General features: G+C 38.6%; 1 protein-coding gene across 1 annotated transcript in view; it reads right to left on the reverse strand.

The window, feature by feature from the left end:
• Window positions 1–6,989: 6,989 nt before the first annotated feature.
• tbp (TATA box binding protein) overlaps window positions 6,990–17,249 on the reverse strand; it is an 83,294-nt gene continuing 73,034 nt past the window's right edge. The window contains exon 8 of the mRNA XM_028797308.1: window positions 6,990–7,828. Within this exon, the coding sequence (XP_028653141.1) occupies window positions 7,749–7,828 (80 nt within the window). The 3' untranslated portion in view covers window positions 6,990–7,748. The remainder of the gene's footprint in view (window positions 7,829–17,249) is intronic.

Below are 17,249 nucleotides of genomic sequence, written 5' to 3' on the forward strand. Positions count from 1 at the left end.
ACTCTGGATAGAGTCCTCCTCACGTCAGTTATGGACAGACAGAGTATCTGGTCAGTGGAGGGAAGTGTTGCTTTTCTAACAGGCTCTTTGTTCAGCATCTCAAACCGTGTGAAGAAGTTGTTCAGCTCATCCAGAAGGGAGGCATCACCATCGCTGCTGTAGGGGTTGGGCTTGTAGTTTGTAATTGTCTGAATGCCCTGCTACATACGACATGTGTCTCTGGTGCTGCTGAATTGTTTGTTGATCCTCTGCACGTATGCCCACTTAGCTCTCCTTATAGCGCGAGACAGGTTGACTCTGGTCACCCTGAGGGCGGCCTTGTCTCCAGATCTGAATGCTGCATTTCTGATCTTGAGCAGATTGTGCACTTCTCTTGTCATCCAGGGCTTTTGGTTGGCTCTTGTGGTAACATACTTGGTAACAGTAACATCCTCTATGCATTTGGAGATGTAGCCAGTCACAGAGTCTGTGTACTCCTCCAGATTGATGGAGTCACCATCCATAGCAGCCTCTCTGAAAATGTCCCAGTCTGTCAATTTCTAAGCAGTCTTGGAGAGCTGAAACAGCACCAACCTGCCACACTCTGATGCTCTTGTGGGCTGGTTTAGTGCACTTCAGCAGGGACTTGTATGCAGGGATCATAAAAACGCTGATATGATCTGAACAGCCGAGGTGGGGGTAGGGTAGGGCCTTGTAGGCGTCAGGAGCGCTCGTGTAAACATTGTCCAGACATTGAATTCACACTAAAATATGGCATATGGAAAGAAAATGAAATGTGCGTACGCACAAAATAATCCAGATGCATAAATCTGTGCGTACGCCAACTTCCGCATTGTTCTGCTACTTAAATCCCAGTCAGCGTAAAATGTAACACACGTGCCTGCCGCCCCACCCCGACTCCTCCCAGAATAATGCCTCTTTGAATATGCAAATCAATATAAATAGCCCCTTAAATTCAGCATTCTGTGAAAAGACAATGGCAAAAGCATGGGGGGGAAAAAAAGAATTTCAGCAAATACCAAATGGAGGAAAGGAAAAACATACAATTTGTTGGTTTAAGCAGTGGTAAAAATAACAAAAGGAAGTTGATCAAGTGACACCGAGTTGCAGAGAAACTTGAAAGTTCAAGTTCAGAAAGTCACACAGTGCCCATAATAAAAAAAGAAGTGGTCAGATATCAAAGTTGCACTGAAAAGGCGAGTCGGAGCCCACCACCGGAGTGTCGTATGGAAGCGTATAAGGGTACAGAAAAAAGAAAAAAAAAAATAGGGACACAATGGGAAAAAAAGGTCAAAATGTCAAATCTTGAAATTTCCACTTTAATTTAATGGCAAAATAAACTACATGATTAGAATGTCATCAACTTCATCTTAAAATCGTTTAAATTACTAGTTTCTCAGATCCCAACTTAACTAAAGTAGCATGTTAAATGCTTCGTATTCTATGTACTCTGTGTGTGTGAATCACTATGTGCTTCTTAAACTGGCTTTCTCTTACGCCAACAGGACACAGAATACATTATATTCATGATATTACATCTCTATCATTTTCATGACGACAGGAATTAAGGCATGTATTAAAATATGGGGGCACGGTGGTGCAGTGGTAGTGATGTGCTGGCCCCCCCCTCCAAAGATTGTTCCTGCATCCTGCAAGATGCTTGTGGCACCGTGCGCGACCCTCGATGAAAATTTATTGCAGCAGTACTGTCTCTTTCAAATGTACCAACCCCCCAATTCCTGTCCTTCCTTTTCTTTCTAAGTAACCAATCACCACACAATAAGTTCTTTAATAAATGTAAAACCATCTCTAAGCTTAGAATGCTGATTCTTCAAAACTTTTAAGGAACATTGAAATGTCTTCAGAGTACATGTTTAATTATTCCATCCATCTATCTATCCAACCATCCAGGGTCGCGCTAGTCCCAGCAAACATACAGCACAAGGCAGGAACAATCCCAGAACGGGGCGGTAGTTCATCGCTACCGCTGTCCACACATTTAATTATTAATTATATACATTATTTAAATGAAGTTAAAAATGTATCTGTGTAATGTAATATACATTCTTTACTGCATTTAATCTTAAAAATGATATCAAGAGCTCCAAGATGAGAGAGCTTGGAAATATAAATCGACATACAAGCCAGTTGTCATCATATATAAATATGCGCTTTCTTCTATTGAATTCCTTTATTGTTATTGTATAGTACAATGAGATTCAATATGCAGATCTTCCATAAACTTATTTCCCTATAAAATGATAATGGTAATAATAATAACAATAATACAATAAAAAAACAATAAAAAATATACAATATGAAAGCATAAGGACAATATACATGTACATATCCAAATTTTGATACCGTCAAACCTCCTCCCTATTTTACCTCGGTATACGGTATTACCGTGAATAATAAAAAAAATGTGACATAAGGCTCAGACAGCATCACCAAACTGTTGGCTTGTGCCTAAACCGTTCAGAAACTGAATATCAAACACTAATACTGAAACAATAACAAAATAACATGCAGAACAATATTAACAACTTTTATTAGCAACAAATAGCAGTTTATAAAAAAGTGCAAATACAACAGTCAAACAGAATTAAATTAACATAAACATCCAGAACAGTTTTCGCGCGGAGACGCACACACAAATCGATTAAATTAAATCACACCGCCTGAACAACTTTTAATAACAAAGAAGAGCAGCTTATAAAAAAGTGCAAATAGACCCACAACAGTCAACCAGAGTTGAATTAACATAAACATCATCCATATTATAAAAAGTATTGCAAAGCAATAGTCCTAAACAAAAACTTCTTTCCAGTCTTCTTTCCAATATTGTTTTTAACGTAAACCAAATAAAAATACCTGAATCAATTAAATAAATAAAAATAAACACAGTGCGAATAGGAACAAATGGCAAGTGGCATCAATCTAGTCAAGATTTTTCGCTAGAAAAACCAGCATGTTTACTTTGTCCGGCTTTAACAGGGCATGTTATGGACCGACAACTTTACCTGCGGTGCTGAAAACCCGCTCCAATGGTGTGCTTGTGGCACAGACGCACAGGTACTTTCGTGCCACTCGCGACATCTGGGGAAAACGCCCGGCAGCATTTTTCCACCAGAGAAGTGGGTCCTCGTCTCCTTGAGTAACTGGCTCCAAACAGTAGGCTGTTATTTCAGCTCCGACTCGGTCCTCTACGGTGCCGATGCCGACGGGACCTGCCATTGCATCAGATTTTTTTTGCAGCATACTTCCCAGAGTCATCTTTTTTTTGTGAGGGTGAAGGTTGCGCCTCTCCCTCTTCCACTCTGATGGCCACTGGACCTGCTGCCTCTAAGCTCACGATCTCAGCCTGTAATTCAGCCTTGGTCTCAGCCAATGCATTGTCATCCGTCTCATATCCTCCACGGTAACGAGGGTCGAGGAAAGTGCATTTTCGCAATATTTTGCGCACTGAATTGGATTCATACTTGGCCTCCAGCTTTGTTAGAATTCCAGTTTTGATTGACTTTGTTAGCTGGAGGTCATTTTCTGACACAGCCAACACATTGTCCCTGCAGAGCTGTAGTATGGGGAGGATACAGGAACTGGTCACATAATTTTCTCCTGACAAAATATCAGTGAAGTCACCGACTGGTTTCAGTGCTTCGTGAACAGCTTTCAAGACGTCCATGTCCTGCCAGGTCAGGGACAGGCTGCTCCTTCTGTCATCAGACAGGACGTGTCTGATCGCTTGGGCCTGCTCGAGGATGCGCTCCACCATTGCCAGTTTGGAGCCCCAGCGAGTTGCGCAGTCCTGCCGACGGATGGATGGATGAATTAATTAATGAATGATGAATAAACGATTAAATGAATGAATAGGCCTAAATAAACAAATTAATGAATAAATAGGCCTAAATAAACGAATGAATGAATAAATAGGCCTAAATAAACGAATGAATGCATAAATAAATAAGTCCATTAATGTATATTATTCCATTTGGTCAAATTTGCATGCACATTTATTTTAGGCTAAATAAGTCCCTTATGCGCATCAAGCCTGCATTTATTTGATAAAAAATACAGGTAAAAATTACAATTTAAAAAATGGTTTTCTATTTTAATATAGCCTACTTTTCAATATAATTTATTTATGTGATGCAAAGCATATATGCCCCTTTTTTTATATTTCAGCCCCTGCCACTGAGGAACTCTCTGCACGTTTTATGCTTACCGTTATGAGACTATGTTTTGGGAGTCCCAAGTCCACTTGCTTCTTGTGGAGTTCATGCTTACGTTGCCAGCTGTGTGAAAAGGCCCCGACAATATTACGCCATAGTCCGAGGGCGCGCTCAGTTTTTTGCCTCTGGTCATGCAATCCATTTGTGACAGCCAAGTTTAGATTGTGACCAAAGCAGTATAGCCACGGCCAATGCAGGGACCCGATTGCGGCATGAATGTTGGCAGCGTTGTCAGTGGTTATGGCTGAAAGTTTTTTCTCGTCAAGTTGCCATTCCTGAAGTGCAGTTCTGAGCGCAGCAGCAAGATTGTCCGCTGTATGACTCTCAGGAAAATACGTAGTTTGGAGGCATTTGGATTCAAGTTTCCAGTCAGGTGTAATAGTATGGACAGTCAGAGACATATATGGTGTCATGTTAACTGACGACCACATGTCAGTTGTTAAGGAATAACTGTCTGCCGCTGACAGCAGCACTTGAACATTGTCTCTAACTTTACTATATAAATGTGGGACGGCTGTTTGTGAGAAATATTTCCGTCCAGGCAGCTCTTACTGGGCATCTAGGACCTTTACCATGTCCGTAAAGGACTTTTTTTCCACTGTGTGGAAAGAGACCATTTCCTTCGCCAAGTATTTTGTCACTGCATCAGTACAGGTTTTCCAACGGACACTGTCCCTTTTGTACTTTGTTGCTTTCCCGAAGGCCCCCATTACCGTCGACTGCGTACTGGCGGTGGACCTAGATGTTGTTGGTCCTGCATCGGGAGGCGTTGAAACTGTTGCACTGAGTGAACTCGGGTCCATCCTCGCAGCAGTGAGTGGATGGTGGTTTCGTATATGCGACCTTAGGTTTGAGGTATTTCCATCTCTCGCCGTCACCTTTTTGTTGCACAATTTGCAAATTGCCTCGTCCGTATTTACCGCCTCTCCCTTCTCGTTCGGTCGAAACCCGAAATACTGCCAAACTGCAGAAGTTGTGTTCTTTTTCGAGACCAGGTCACTTGGTGCGCGACTCGCCATCTTTCCCTACCTCTCTCTTTCTCCTCCACGCTGTCACGTGATGACAACCACGCATACGCATTTTTAGGCATTAAATAAATATTTAATCCTTGTCTCCCATATAAGTGCATTGTTTTTATGACGGTATAACGGTATTGAAACGGATACCACTGCTATTTTTAGATCCCGCGGGATACCATATTACCGCCCATGCCTAGTACATATAGTGAAATGGTTCATAAAATGTCTCAGGTTGTGTACTACACTGTAAGTTTAAAGTGAGGTAATTGTACTTATAGGTACAAACAGTTCTAATAGGAACACTTGATGGAATGATTTGAGAGCATTAAGAGCTCTTGCGATGAAACTGCTTCTGAACTGCACGGTCCCTACAGGAAAGGCTCTGAAGCGTTTGCCGTATGGGCGTAGTTCAAATAGACTGTGTGCATGGCTGGGGCAGCTTGTGCTAGAAATTGTATCCCGATAATCCTCCTTCCAATCAGCTGCTGTAGAGCTGCGATTCCAAACTCGGATACAGTGGGTTAAAATACTCTGAGTGGTGCACTGAGAATTTGGAAAAGTTTGGCCATTTCATGGACCATTATATTGCTACAGGTTGATTACAATCAGATGCCTTAAACTAATAAACGATATGCAGTGAAAACTTGCATACACAATGGATTGAGCTGGCATGACTTTACACCAAGTTTAGGTTTTACACATCGCGATATGAGGGTGGAAATGGGCGTACACAACATTTTTGTGTGTACGCAACGTTTATACACGAGGCCTCAGGTGACTGTTATGAGAAAAGGTACTGAGCAAGGTCAACATCATGAGAAACCTTGTACAGTAGATGATGGGAAATAGTGTAAAGGGAGACATTTTGTGATAAGAATTGTAATAAATCGGGGCTCATTTTATGAACTGAAACAGGCTCTATGTGCTTTGCAATTGTTACCTATGTTGCGCAAAAAACTCTAAATTCTGACTGCCTGTCTGAAGGCTGCTTATTTTTTCCATAAGATTTCTCCACAACAAACACTGTCATCAGTTAGGCTTTATAATAGAAGTTGCAATTACAGTATATACTTGCGTTTAAACTCTCCCACGGATAAGTTGGGGCTTGATTTTATTGTATAATTTCCATTATTTTATAATGTCAGTCATATAAGTTAAATGCGGAAAACTCACACTATTGGTCCAAGAGATTATGATATGCTAACGCCCACCTGAGAGAGTAACCATGAAGCACACTGCCTTTTTTGTTTTTTATGTGTTGTGCCTATGTGACCACATGCTATTACCCGAACTATTTCGAAGCAACGTTTGCACTGTTCTGTGTGTCTCACATCCTCATACACCTTTATCGTAAGAGCATCCCTTATCTACAATGGAGTGTTCAATCAGAAGAAAATATGAAGCTGGTTTTAAATTAAAAGTCGTTGAAGTGGCAAAGGAAATTGGTAACTGCACTGCTACAACAAAATCCGATGTGTCTGACAAACTGGTGCGAGATGGGAGGAAGCAAGAAGATGTTTAAAAAAAAAAAAAAAAAAAAATCTAAGTGTCATATTTTTCAACGGGCATACAAGTCGGGGTCTGATTTTATGATCTATTTTTTGGGTTTCAAGACCTGACTTATACGCCAGGTATATACGGTACCTTGGATTTCAATAAGAATAACACACCCAGTTCTTCATCCTATTAGACCCAGATGACCGTTTTACATACAAAAATTTACCAATAATAAGAAAACTTCTTGGGATAAATTCTTTAATGATACTGATGTACAATACCACTTGCATACAAGTGAATGTTGTATCTAACATTGAAATTTTGCATTGATAATACAACAGATCTCACATGAAAGAATTTGAGGACAATTAAAGCAACAAATGTTTTGCTTTACTGACAGGGCAAACAATTCAAACACTGAACAAATGAAAGCAATTATTAGTTATATTAAAAATAATAGTTAAAGTTGCATTTAAAATGATACATGTGCTTCTCAAAAATAGTCTCATTAAAATGAATAAAACATTTGCCCTAAAATAAAAGAGCTTTTTACAAGCAAAAACATCATCCCTAGACTAAATTAAAATTTTAAATTACAAAAAAAATACACTTTAAATATTGCAGTATTTCATGTGTTATTTTGTAAATAAAAGGAATGTCTGTAAAATATTAAACATAGACATGTTTGTACCTTGGAATTAAAACAACTTAAAGTTGCATATTTAAAAATTTAAAATAAGTATTGTTGAAGTAATGCCTTATTTGTGGAAGCACCTCAAACACTTTTATATTTCATGTAAAAACATTTAAGTAAAAAAAAAAAAAGGCAGTTCTGCTGGGAAAACAACACAGACACCATATTGTATGACTATGTATTTCTAAAGTTAATACTATGAAAGACATGACGTTTCCAAAGAATAATGAAGTTAAAAGTTTTTGAACTGCCTTAATACCATATAAAAATAAAAATAACAATTTTGCTGCTTCTCCACCACAGTGGTTACGTGGTCTTTCGGAATCCTTTTAAAATTGGATAAATGTTTTCAAAAGCTTCATAGATTTCTGAACGAACCTTTGCACCTGTAATACAAAAATAAAGATCAAAGAAAATTAAAAACTCAATCCCTCTATTTGACATCATTTTAAAAATACATGGTATGTATAACCTGACATAGAACCTTATGTTTTTGGCCAAACCTCATTACTATGGAAAAATAATGCTTTTTCCATATACTAGACGTCAGTTCAGTATTCACTAGAAGAAATCTGATTATTATAGTTAAGGTAATTAGAATATGATCTACTCTGTCTAGAATATGATCTACTCTGTCCAGACAAGGTAAACATTGAACTGATTAAACAGAATTGTTGTTTAAAACTGAAACAGGTTTTTTAGTAAGTTTTTAAAGTAATTAAGTAACCCACCACAGTATACAATTTCCAAGAACATTACATGTAAATAGATGGGTATTTTGGCTTAATGTAAAATAATCAGAATTCAGTATACAGCTGTACAACTCTAATTCTTTAATTTCCTACTCAGTGGCTCCATCTAGTTCTCCATCAAGGTTTGCAGCTGGTAGTTTTTGGACTATTGATGCTAAAATAGAATAGGTTAAAGCAGCAACACAGAGGCACAGAGATTTTAGTCTACATTGAACAAGAAAACACAGGTAATAGGGAGATAGTGAAAAATTACACACAAGAAAACAAAGTTATTTAAGTTGTTACAATTTAAGTGAATAAACTTAAAAGACTGGAGAAACTGCTTGGTAAGTCTGAGGTTGAAGAGAAAAGAAGTAAAGCAGAACGTGTGTTAACAATGGTCATGCAGTGGATGATATTGACAGATTAAATCAGCTGTCTGTCTGGATGCCTGCTGTAAGAGTAAGAAATAGAGCCATGAAAATTCCTAAAGGGCTAGATGTACCTATACAGTATATTCTGTTACAATGACAACTGAAATAGTGGTTGTGCTAAGACAGGACAGCACATCAGCCTCAAGGTGACACAGCAAAACATGAAATTGCAGGATGCTCCTGTAAATTCGTTGAAACGGTGGGTCCTCTGATAACCCATTTCCCAAAAGAAGAATTAATAAAGTTGTCCCATCAGAATCATATGAAATTGCGGGAAATGTACAGTAAATGCATTGTCCTCACAGGTGGTGCAGTGGTAGTGCTGCTGCTTTGCAGTAAGTAGACTGTGGAAGATTGTGGGTTCGCTTCCCGGTTCCTCCCTGTGTGGATAGCGCTTTGAGTACTGAGAAAAGCGCTATATAAATGTAATGAATTTATTTATTTATTTATTCAATACTTTATGGTTATCACATAAATAGTCCTTAGAACTTGGGGGGAAAAAAAAAAACTTTATACAACAAACAACATAGACCAAAAAGGTTATTAAAGTTTAGGACAGGCTACAATAAATGTAATAAATAAATATGCCTTTTTCACATGTCTAATCGACAAGTTTAATTAGTATGCACTTCCCATAATTAACTCTCAATTATGTGGCATGCACACATTTAATACTTTAGAGAAACAAAGTTAGCAAAAACAGAAGTGAGGAGAAGCATCTCTGTATATATTTCACAATGATTTGCATACTTCTGTAAAACTAATAAAAACTGATAAAAGTGCTTCCTATTTCCCACTCATTTATTCAGTCATAGTTTCTCTTTAAAATTTACAGTTTACAAAAATTTTAAAAATGAAACACCACTAGCTGTTACTTCATAGCTGAACATTAACCTGAACATATAAATATATCAAGAGAATGGCTACTATATTGGGTACACCTACTATGTTTTAGCAATTTGGTCTACATTTGCCCTCTGAACATCCTGTCAAAAGAATAGCACAATAATTAGAAAGTCAATGATCCCACTTTTTCTGTCATGATACCAATTCTAGTACATATATCAACTTCTACCGAGTGCCCAACAAATTCTTCTTCAGTTTAACGTCTGTATAATTAAGTGTATTAAACTGACTGGGAAATCATTTAACTACAAAAGAATAAAAAATACATAATATAGGAAATAAATGAAGAAAAAACTTTATTTGGTGCCATTAGCCAGCTGGCCACTTAAAAATAAACAGTAATTGTACTTTCTATGTAAACCATTCAGTTCTACAATAAATTTGTAAAATCAAAAACATTTAAATAAAACTGAAATTACAATTGTATGCAATATTAACACATTCTTAGTATAGACCTTTTAATACAATAACAAGCTGGCAAATTAGTGACTTGAAATTAAAGGTAGTACTACAACAATTCAATAGCAACTTTTAAAGAAACAATATAAACTGAATTCGTCAATTTTGCCCAACACCAAAACAAATTCAGTATTGTTTCCAATGCAATCCCTAACAGTAATGCTGGCAAATATCGACTCAAACTGGATTATGACTGATCTGTTTTTTTCCACAGACTAGACTAAGACAAAACAAACTTGAAAGACCATCACATTAGAATAAATTAACAATTAATTCCAGGACTTTCCCATCCATGGGATAAAGAGTATTTGCATGAAGGGATAAACAAGACTGGACAATATATATATATTCAAATATGTGGCATTCCTATGTTCAGTTCCTGTGGCATTCAAATGTTTCTTTAAGACCAAACATGCACCAAAAAAATCAATATACAGTGGTGTGCAAAACTTCTCAATCCCTTTGAAAGTCATCATATTATTCTGCATGAAAAACGATTTGTACACATATTTATCCATTCAGTATTTTTAATGTGAACTCTTATGCCATAACAATACATTTCCAAAGTCAAAATAAACCATTTTTGTAAATATTTAGCTGAAGAAGAAAAACTCAAAAGTTAGTGTTATAAGTATTTAAACCCCTGTGCTTTAGAAGCTTCAAGTTTACACAAGTTACACAAAGGTGACAAGTTATTTGACCATTATTAAACATAATTAGGTACTACTTGTGATTCCTTTGTCTCTCTCTGGATATAAAAATACCTTTTGTAAAGACCATAGTCTTTGTTGCACAAACACTGCAAAAAGGAAGACAAAGGAACAGTCAGCTGATGTGAGGAACAAAGTCATTAAAAAGTACAAGGCAGGAAATGGCTACAAAAAATATCGAAGAGTTTGAATGTCCCATTAAGCATTGCTGGATCCAGAAAGTGGAAGGTTCACAGCACCCAGAATCTTACAAGAACAGGCCGTCCCTCAGAACTAAACAGAGAGGCTACTAAAAATCCAACCATCATTTCTCTGGAGTTTGCAATGCTTTGACTGAAACTGGAGTAAAGTTTAATGGGTCCACTATTTCAAGAGCTCTCTATAAAACACGCCTCTACAAGAGGGTAGCAAGAAAGAAGTAATTCCTTAAGATTATCCACTTTTGAGAGCTTTTGAAAAATAGAACTTTTCGGCCAGACATCAAAGAGGTATGTGTGGTGTAAAACTAACACTGCCCATGCCTATAGTGAAATATGTTGGTGGCAGCATCACACTGTGGGACTTCTTTTCTTGTGCTGGGACTGGGTATTAGAGGTGGGCGACTCTACTGCAAAAGTATATCACAATATGTCAAGAAAATTTGCAATAATGATATTAATGACAATACAGGATAAAAAAATATTCAACAACATTTTACCTTTGATTGCTGCTTGCAGGCAGCAGCATTTATTAGTGTAAACAAAATGAAGGCTATTTTCCATTCATCTTTAATAATGAGTTACTGTCATTGATGACAGACTACCTAACTCGAAGTGTGAAATCTATTGCCACAAGGTGCTAGCAGCAGCATTATAGCGAAATAGTAGCAGCGCAGCATTGTATAAAGTGACACAGCTCAAGTCAAATTTAAGCACAAAAATGGTCTGGGTAGCGTATTCCCTGGAAATCTTAAGTGAAAGTATAACTGAACTACTTAACACTTTAGTTTAACAATAAGGTCACTCCATGTCAAATCAACCAATGATCCACGCACTTCGGACTCAAAAAAAATTCTGGAAAAATTACCAAGTGTACACAAGTTAGCCACAAGACACCCTGTAATTTTTTTTATGTAAGATCAATACTCTCCAAGATACAGCCAGTTCAGTGAGGGGAGGGAGTTGTTGATTTCATCCTAATTTTTTCATCAAATTTCACATAGCTCAACAACTAAACCACCAAGCAGGCTCAAACTTTGCACACTGGTACATTCATTGGTATTGTATGTGACGAATATAAAACATTTGGTCCAGATGACCATGCATGGTCAAGGTAGCCCCTTGAAATTGACCAAAATTTAATTTGAGTTTTTGGCTTAGCTATGTTTAGACCTCAGAAACACATATTTGTAACCAACACAGATTCCTCATTCAGATTAAACTATAACCAAACCAGAAGCCCTGGATGACGAGAGGTTCAGCGGCTGCTAAAGGAAAGGAACACTGTCTTTAGGTGCGGTGACAAGGCTATCTACAGCGTGAGACGGTCCAACCTGAAGAGAGGCATCAGAAAAGCTCAGAGGGACTACAGGAGAAGGATTAAGGAGCACCTGGACAGTAATAACAGCAGGCAGCTTTGGCAGGGAGTCCAGTACTTCACCAACTACAGGACCAGTCATGGAGCTGCTTCAATGACAGAGGAGCTGAACCACTTCTTTGCTCGCTTTGTGGTGCAACTACCAGAGGCAGCTGTTACACATGCAGCAGCAGCTCACAACATCATCACCCTCTCCCTTAGGGTGGAGAAACACGAGGGGAGACGTCGCTCCAGGCTGTCAATCCTAGGAAGGGAGCAGGTCCCGATGGTGTCCCTGGATGTGAGCTGAGGAGCTGTGCTGAGCAGCTGGCTGGGGTCTTTACAAAGATCTTTAACCTGTCACTGTCCCAGGCCTCAGTTCCTCCCTGTCTGAAATCCTCCATCTTACTCCCTTTACCAAAAAAATCACCCATAACCTGCCCGAATGACTATCGGCCAGTAGCACTCACCCAGGTGTTGATGAAGTGTTTTGAGAGACTGGTCCGGAGTCATATCATGTCCTTCATCCCTCCCACCTTTGATGCAGACCAATTTGCTTACAGGGCTAACAGGTCTACTGAGGACGCTGTTGCTGCTGCTCTCCATGCTACCCTGTCCCATCTGGAGCACCAGAGGAGCAACGCACGTCTCCTCTTTACTGAGTTTAGCTCTGCTTTAAAAACCATCCCCCCTCACAGATTGGTGTGCAAGCTGCTAGCTCTGGGACTCCCATATTCCACATGTATATGGATTAAAGACTTCCTGACAGACTGCACACAAAGGATTAGGGTGGGGCCTCACATCTCTTCAGCCATCAGCATCAGCTCTCCTCAGGGCTGTGTGTTGAGCCCCCTGCTCTTCACGCTTTACACACGACTGTGCCCCCGTCCATCACAGTAACACCATCATCAAATTTGCAGACGACACCGCTGTGGTGGGACTCATCTCTGGGGGGGACAGAGGTGAGTCCGCTTATAGGGACGAAGTGCATCATGGAATCCCTGTCCTGGGGTGTGAACACAGCTGAGCTGGCGAAGAAGGCTCAGCAGAGACTTTATTTCCTGAGAGTCCTCAGGAAAAATAACATCCTCCAAAAACTGCTGGTGTCCTTCTATCCCTGTTCTATTGAGAGTATCAATACTTCAGCGGATCGTAAAGACTGCCCAGCAGATCATCAGCTGTTCTTTACCCTCTCTGGATGAACTGCACAGCTCTCACTGCCTCAGGAAAGCAGAAAACATCTTGAAAGACTGTGCACACCCCGCTCATGACATGTTCCAACTGTTGCCATCAGGCAAAAGATATAGGAGCATCAAAACAAAGACAAGTAGACTGAATAACAGTTTCTACCCTGTTGCTATTAGGGCACTGAAGGCCACCTAATCACCTCCAATACAGCAGTGCAACAGATGACATCTTGTGCAATAGTGTCAGTCTATATCCTAACACAGGGTCACGGGGGTCTCATGGAGCCAATCCCAGCCAACACAAGGTGCAAGGCAGGAACAAACCCCGGGCAGGGCGCCAGCCCACCACAGTATGCAATAGTGTTTCATGTGCAATTAAAGTCTTATGTTGAATGTTTGTGTTCTACCTTATTTCTTCTTATCCTTTTTATTTATATTTTGACACCGCATGGACTGCACCTAATTTTGTTGTATGATACAATAACAATAAAGATATTCTGATTTATAGACTTTCTGAAAAAGCAATAAACAGAAAAGCAACTGTATCAGGGCTTGAACATCAAAACCATTTTGAATTTCATTTTCAGAGCACCCTGTCGGCATGTGGGAATATGCAGATCATTTTTAAAATAATTTCCATTTATTCTACATTGTTCCTTCTGTCACAAAAAACAAACCTTACTTTTCTTATGCAAATCTTTCATGTTTATTTTCCATCCTAAACATAGGCTGATATGCACCATATGTTAATCATTTTGAGTTTTCAATCAGTAAGTTTAAAAAAATGTCAAACGTTTTCCATATTAAATGACAATGTCATATTTGATGTTACTGAACAGAGAATGTGATTCCCCATCGCCAAAAGAGTGTCTGGTACTCAAGAATACACTGTTACATCCCTACAGAAGATGGCAAACTCAAAGTCAGCTCGGTGTCTGGTGAAGACATTCAATTGACTGTCCGCATATTCACAACTGAAGCAGCAGCTGAGATCCTGCCCTCTCACGATCACACTCGTGATGGATCAGATGCATCCCTCACATTAGACCAGTGTCCTATTGGAGGCTATGTTGTGTGCATGTATGATGAAAAATGTTGAATTGGTGTGATTCATGACAAGAGTGAAACAGAATCAGATATCTTGATATGTTTCACACATCCAAAGTATACTGCACAGTCTTTCCACTGGCTACCTAGAGGCAATACTTGTTGGATCCCATCACAGTGTGTCACATTGCACTGCTTAGTGCACCTACAATGGTCACTGAAAGGCAGTGCCATCTTGATCACAAAGACAAAGATTCCCTACACTGTGCACTTCATTGAAATGAAATGGGTCACAGTCCTGCTGCTGCAATACCAAGATGTTAACATTATAACTAGTGATGAATTTAATGATAAATCAATCAGCCTTTGATGATGTTGAGCTTAATGTGCCTTTGGCGATTTATTTTTTTTCCATTAATCCTATATCCAAGTTAGTGATGAAAAACCTGATGATTATTATTACTGACAAATGGTGAATTTAACCCATGTTTAGAATGGAAAATAAAAATGAAAGATTCACATAAGAAAAAGGGACCAAAAAATAAAAAATAATTTCAAAAACATGTGGACATCCCACAGTGCATTAAGATGGTCTGAAAATTAGATCTAAAATGATTTATTCACATCTGAGAGGTCTAATGGTCAAACCCAGATGCAGTTTCTTGTTTGTTTAGAACTTTTTGAAAATCCCTGTGTAAGTATCTAAACATGGAAAATATTTCAGCAGGCTGTATCAGTTAGATGTACGCTTTCTGAAAGCTTAAACATGACAGCGCCATTTTTTCTCCATTTTTGAATGTCATCGAGACCAAACATTTTTATTTTGGTACCAGTATACAAAATTTGAGCCTGCTAAGTGGTTTAGTTCTTGAGATATGGTCTTGTGAAACTAATGAAAAAATAAAGCCATGTCAAATTTGTATCTTGGAAAGTATTAGACTTGCATCAAAGTAATTTTACAGGATGTCTCCTAGATAACATGGGTATACCTGGAATTTTTTTCAAGATTTTTTAAAACTGAAATGCATTTCTGGAAAATCGGTTGATTTGCCATGGAATGACAAAATATTAATAATTAAAGTAACTTAACCTTGTAACTTTTCACAAGCCCACACAATAGTATTGCCTAATAAAATTAACTTCAAATTTTAAGTACAAATGTAAACACGCAGCAGAAATCCAAACAAACCTTCAGTGAAAATGTAAGCTTACTTGATTTTGTGGGGAAAAGTGACACCTATTACTCATACACATAAATGACAAGTTTCGTATTCGGACAGTAAATGAAATTTACAAATAGCAATGTGCAGACAATGGCCAATGGATGACAGTCTGGTCCAGTTATTAAAAGTAATGGCTTTAACAACATTGGCCCCGCTGCCTGTTGACACACACACCTGTTTGTCCTCTTCTATATGCAAAGAGTTAAAAAACTCCCTTAAAACACTCACAATATTTTTGCCTGTGTGATCTTCAGGAAGAAAAACTTGGTCTCAAGACAGGAGTGTAGCTTCCAGTTGTTGTCGATATAGTGCCTGGTCAGGCTGATAAATGGTTCCACGCTTTGGCTCTAAAACAAAAACTCCATGGACAAAAGTGTAACTGCTAGTTTGTCACAGCATGCTTTATACATTGATATACAGATGTCTTTGAAAAATATTTTCTGCCTGGGATATTGTACCTTGGGTAGAGCTTTTTAACTAGTTTCTTAAAGCCCTCCTTTCCACCATTTGGACTAGCACCATATCCTTGGTCAAGCAATATGTAACGTCATCAGTAACTTCCATCCATCGTTTGCTTTTCCTGTCATATGGAGTGCAACTACCAAGTGCTCCAGCAATGCTCAGTTGAGTCATTTGTTTAGTTTCTGGCTGCACATCACCAGCTGCTAGATCTCCCTGTGTGCCTTAATAGTCTGGTTGTACTGGACGGTGTGTTTTTGCTTCAAGTGGTGAAACAAGTTTGTTCTGTTTCCACCTTTAGTGATAACAGTCTTCAGCAAAGCACAATACTTTGCAAAATATGCAAGGAGGTCTGATCTCTTGTTGCCAAACCACATCCATACTATTGAAATAGTTCCTTTTTAGGTACTAAATCATTATCAAATGCTGACACGCTGCTCTTGCTCCCAGACAAGTTTGGGCTTGTGGTGTTGTGTGTGCTATAGAACGTAAATGGATCGCGTTGCTGTATTATTGATATTGTTAGATGACACCTTTATATCACATAAAAATTTATACCAGTGTTATCGTGGGTGACATGATATGGCTTAACCCTACTGGGAATCTTGTCAGAGATGAAGGGACAATGGATGTACACAAAAAATGCACAGTAACTCAGGTGAACTTGTTGTAGTCTGCTACAAACCTACAGTTTGGTAGAAGATTCATCTTTCAACATGACAATGACCCTAAGCATAAGACCAAAATCCGACACTGGAAAGGGTCAAAAACAGAAAGGCGAATGTTTTGGGATGGCCATGTCAAAGCCCTGATGTTAACCCTATTGAGAATCTATGGCACTATTTGAAATCAGCTGTCTAGAAGCACCATCCCACCAACCTAGAGGAACTTTATAAATTCTGCAAAGAAGAAAGGGGAAAACAACTCCAGAACAATGTGCAAAACTGGTATATAATTACCCTAAAAGAATTAAGGCCGTTAATGCAGCAAAAGGGTTCTCGACAAAGTATTAATGTTAAGATGTAGGGCTTGAATATTTATTTAAACACTAACTTTTTTGTTTTAAAGTAGTGCCTAATTATGTTTAATTGTGGTCA

This window comes from Erpetoichthys calabaricus, chromosome 3 (genome assembly GCF_900747795.2).
Source record: "Erpetoichthys calabaricus chromosome 3, fErpCal1.3, whole genome shotgun sequence".
NCBI classification, from domain to species: Eukaryota; Metazoa; Chordata; class Cladistia; order Polypteriformes; family Polypteridae; genus Erpetoichthys; species Erpetoichthys calabaricus.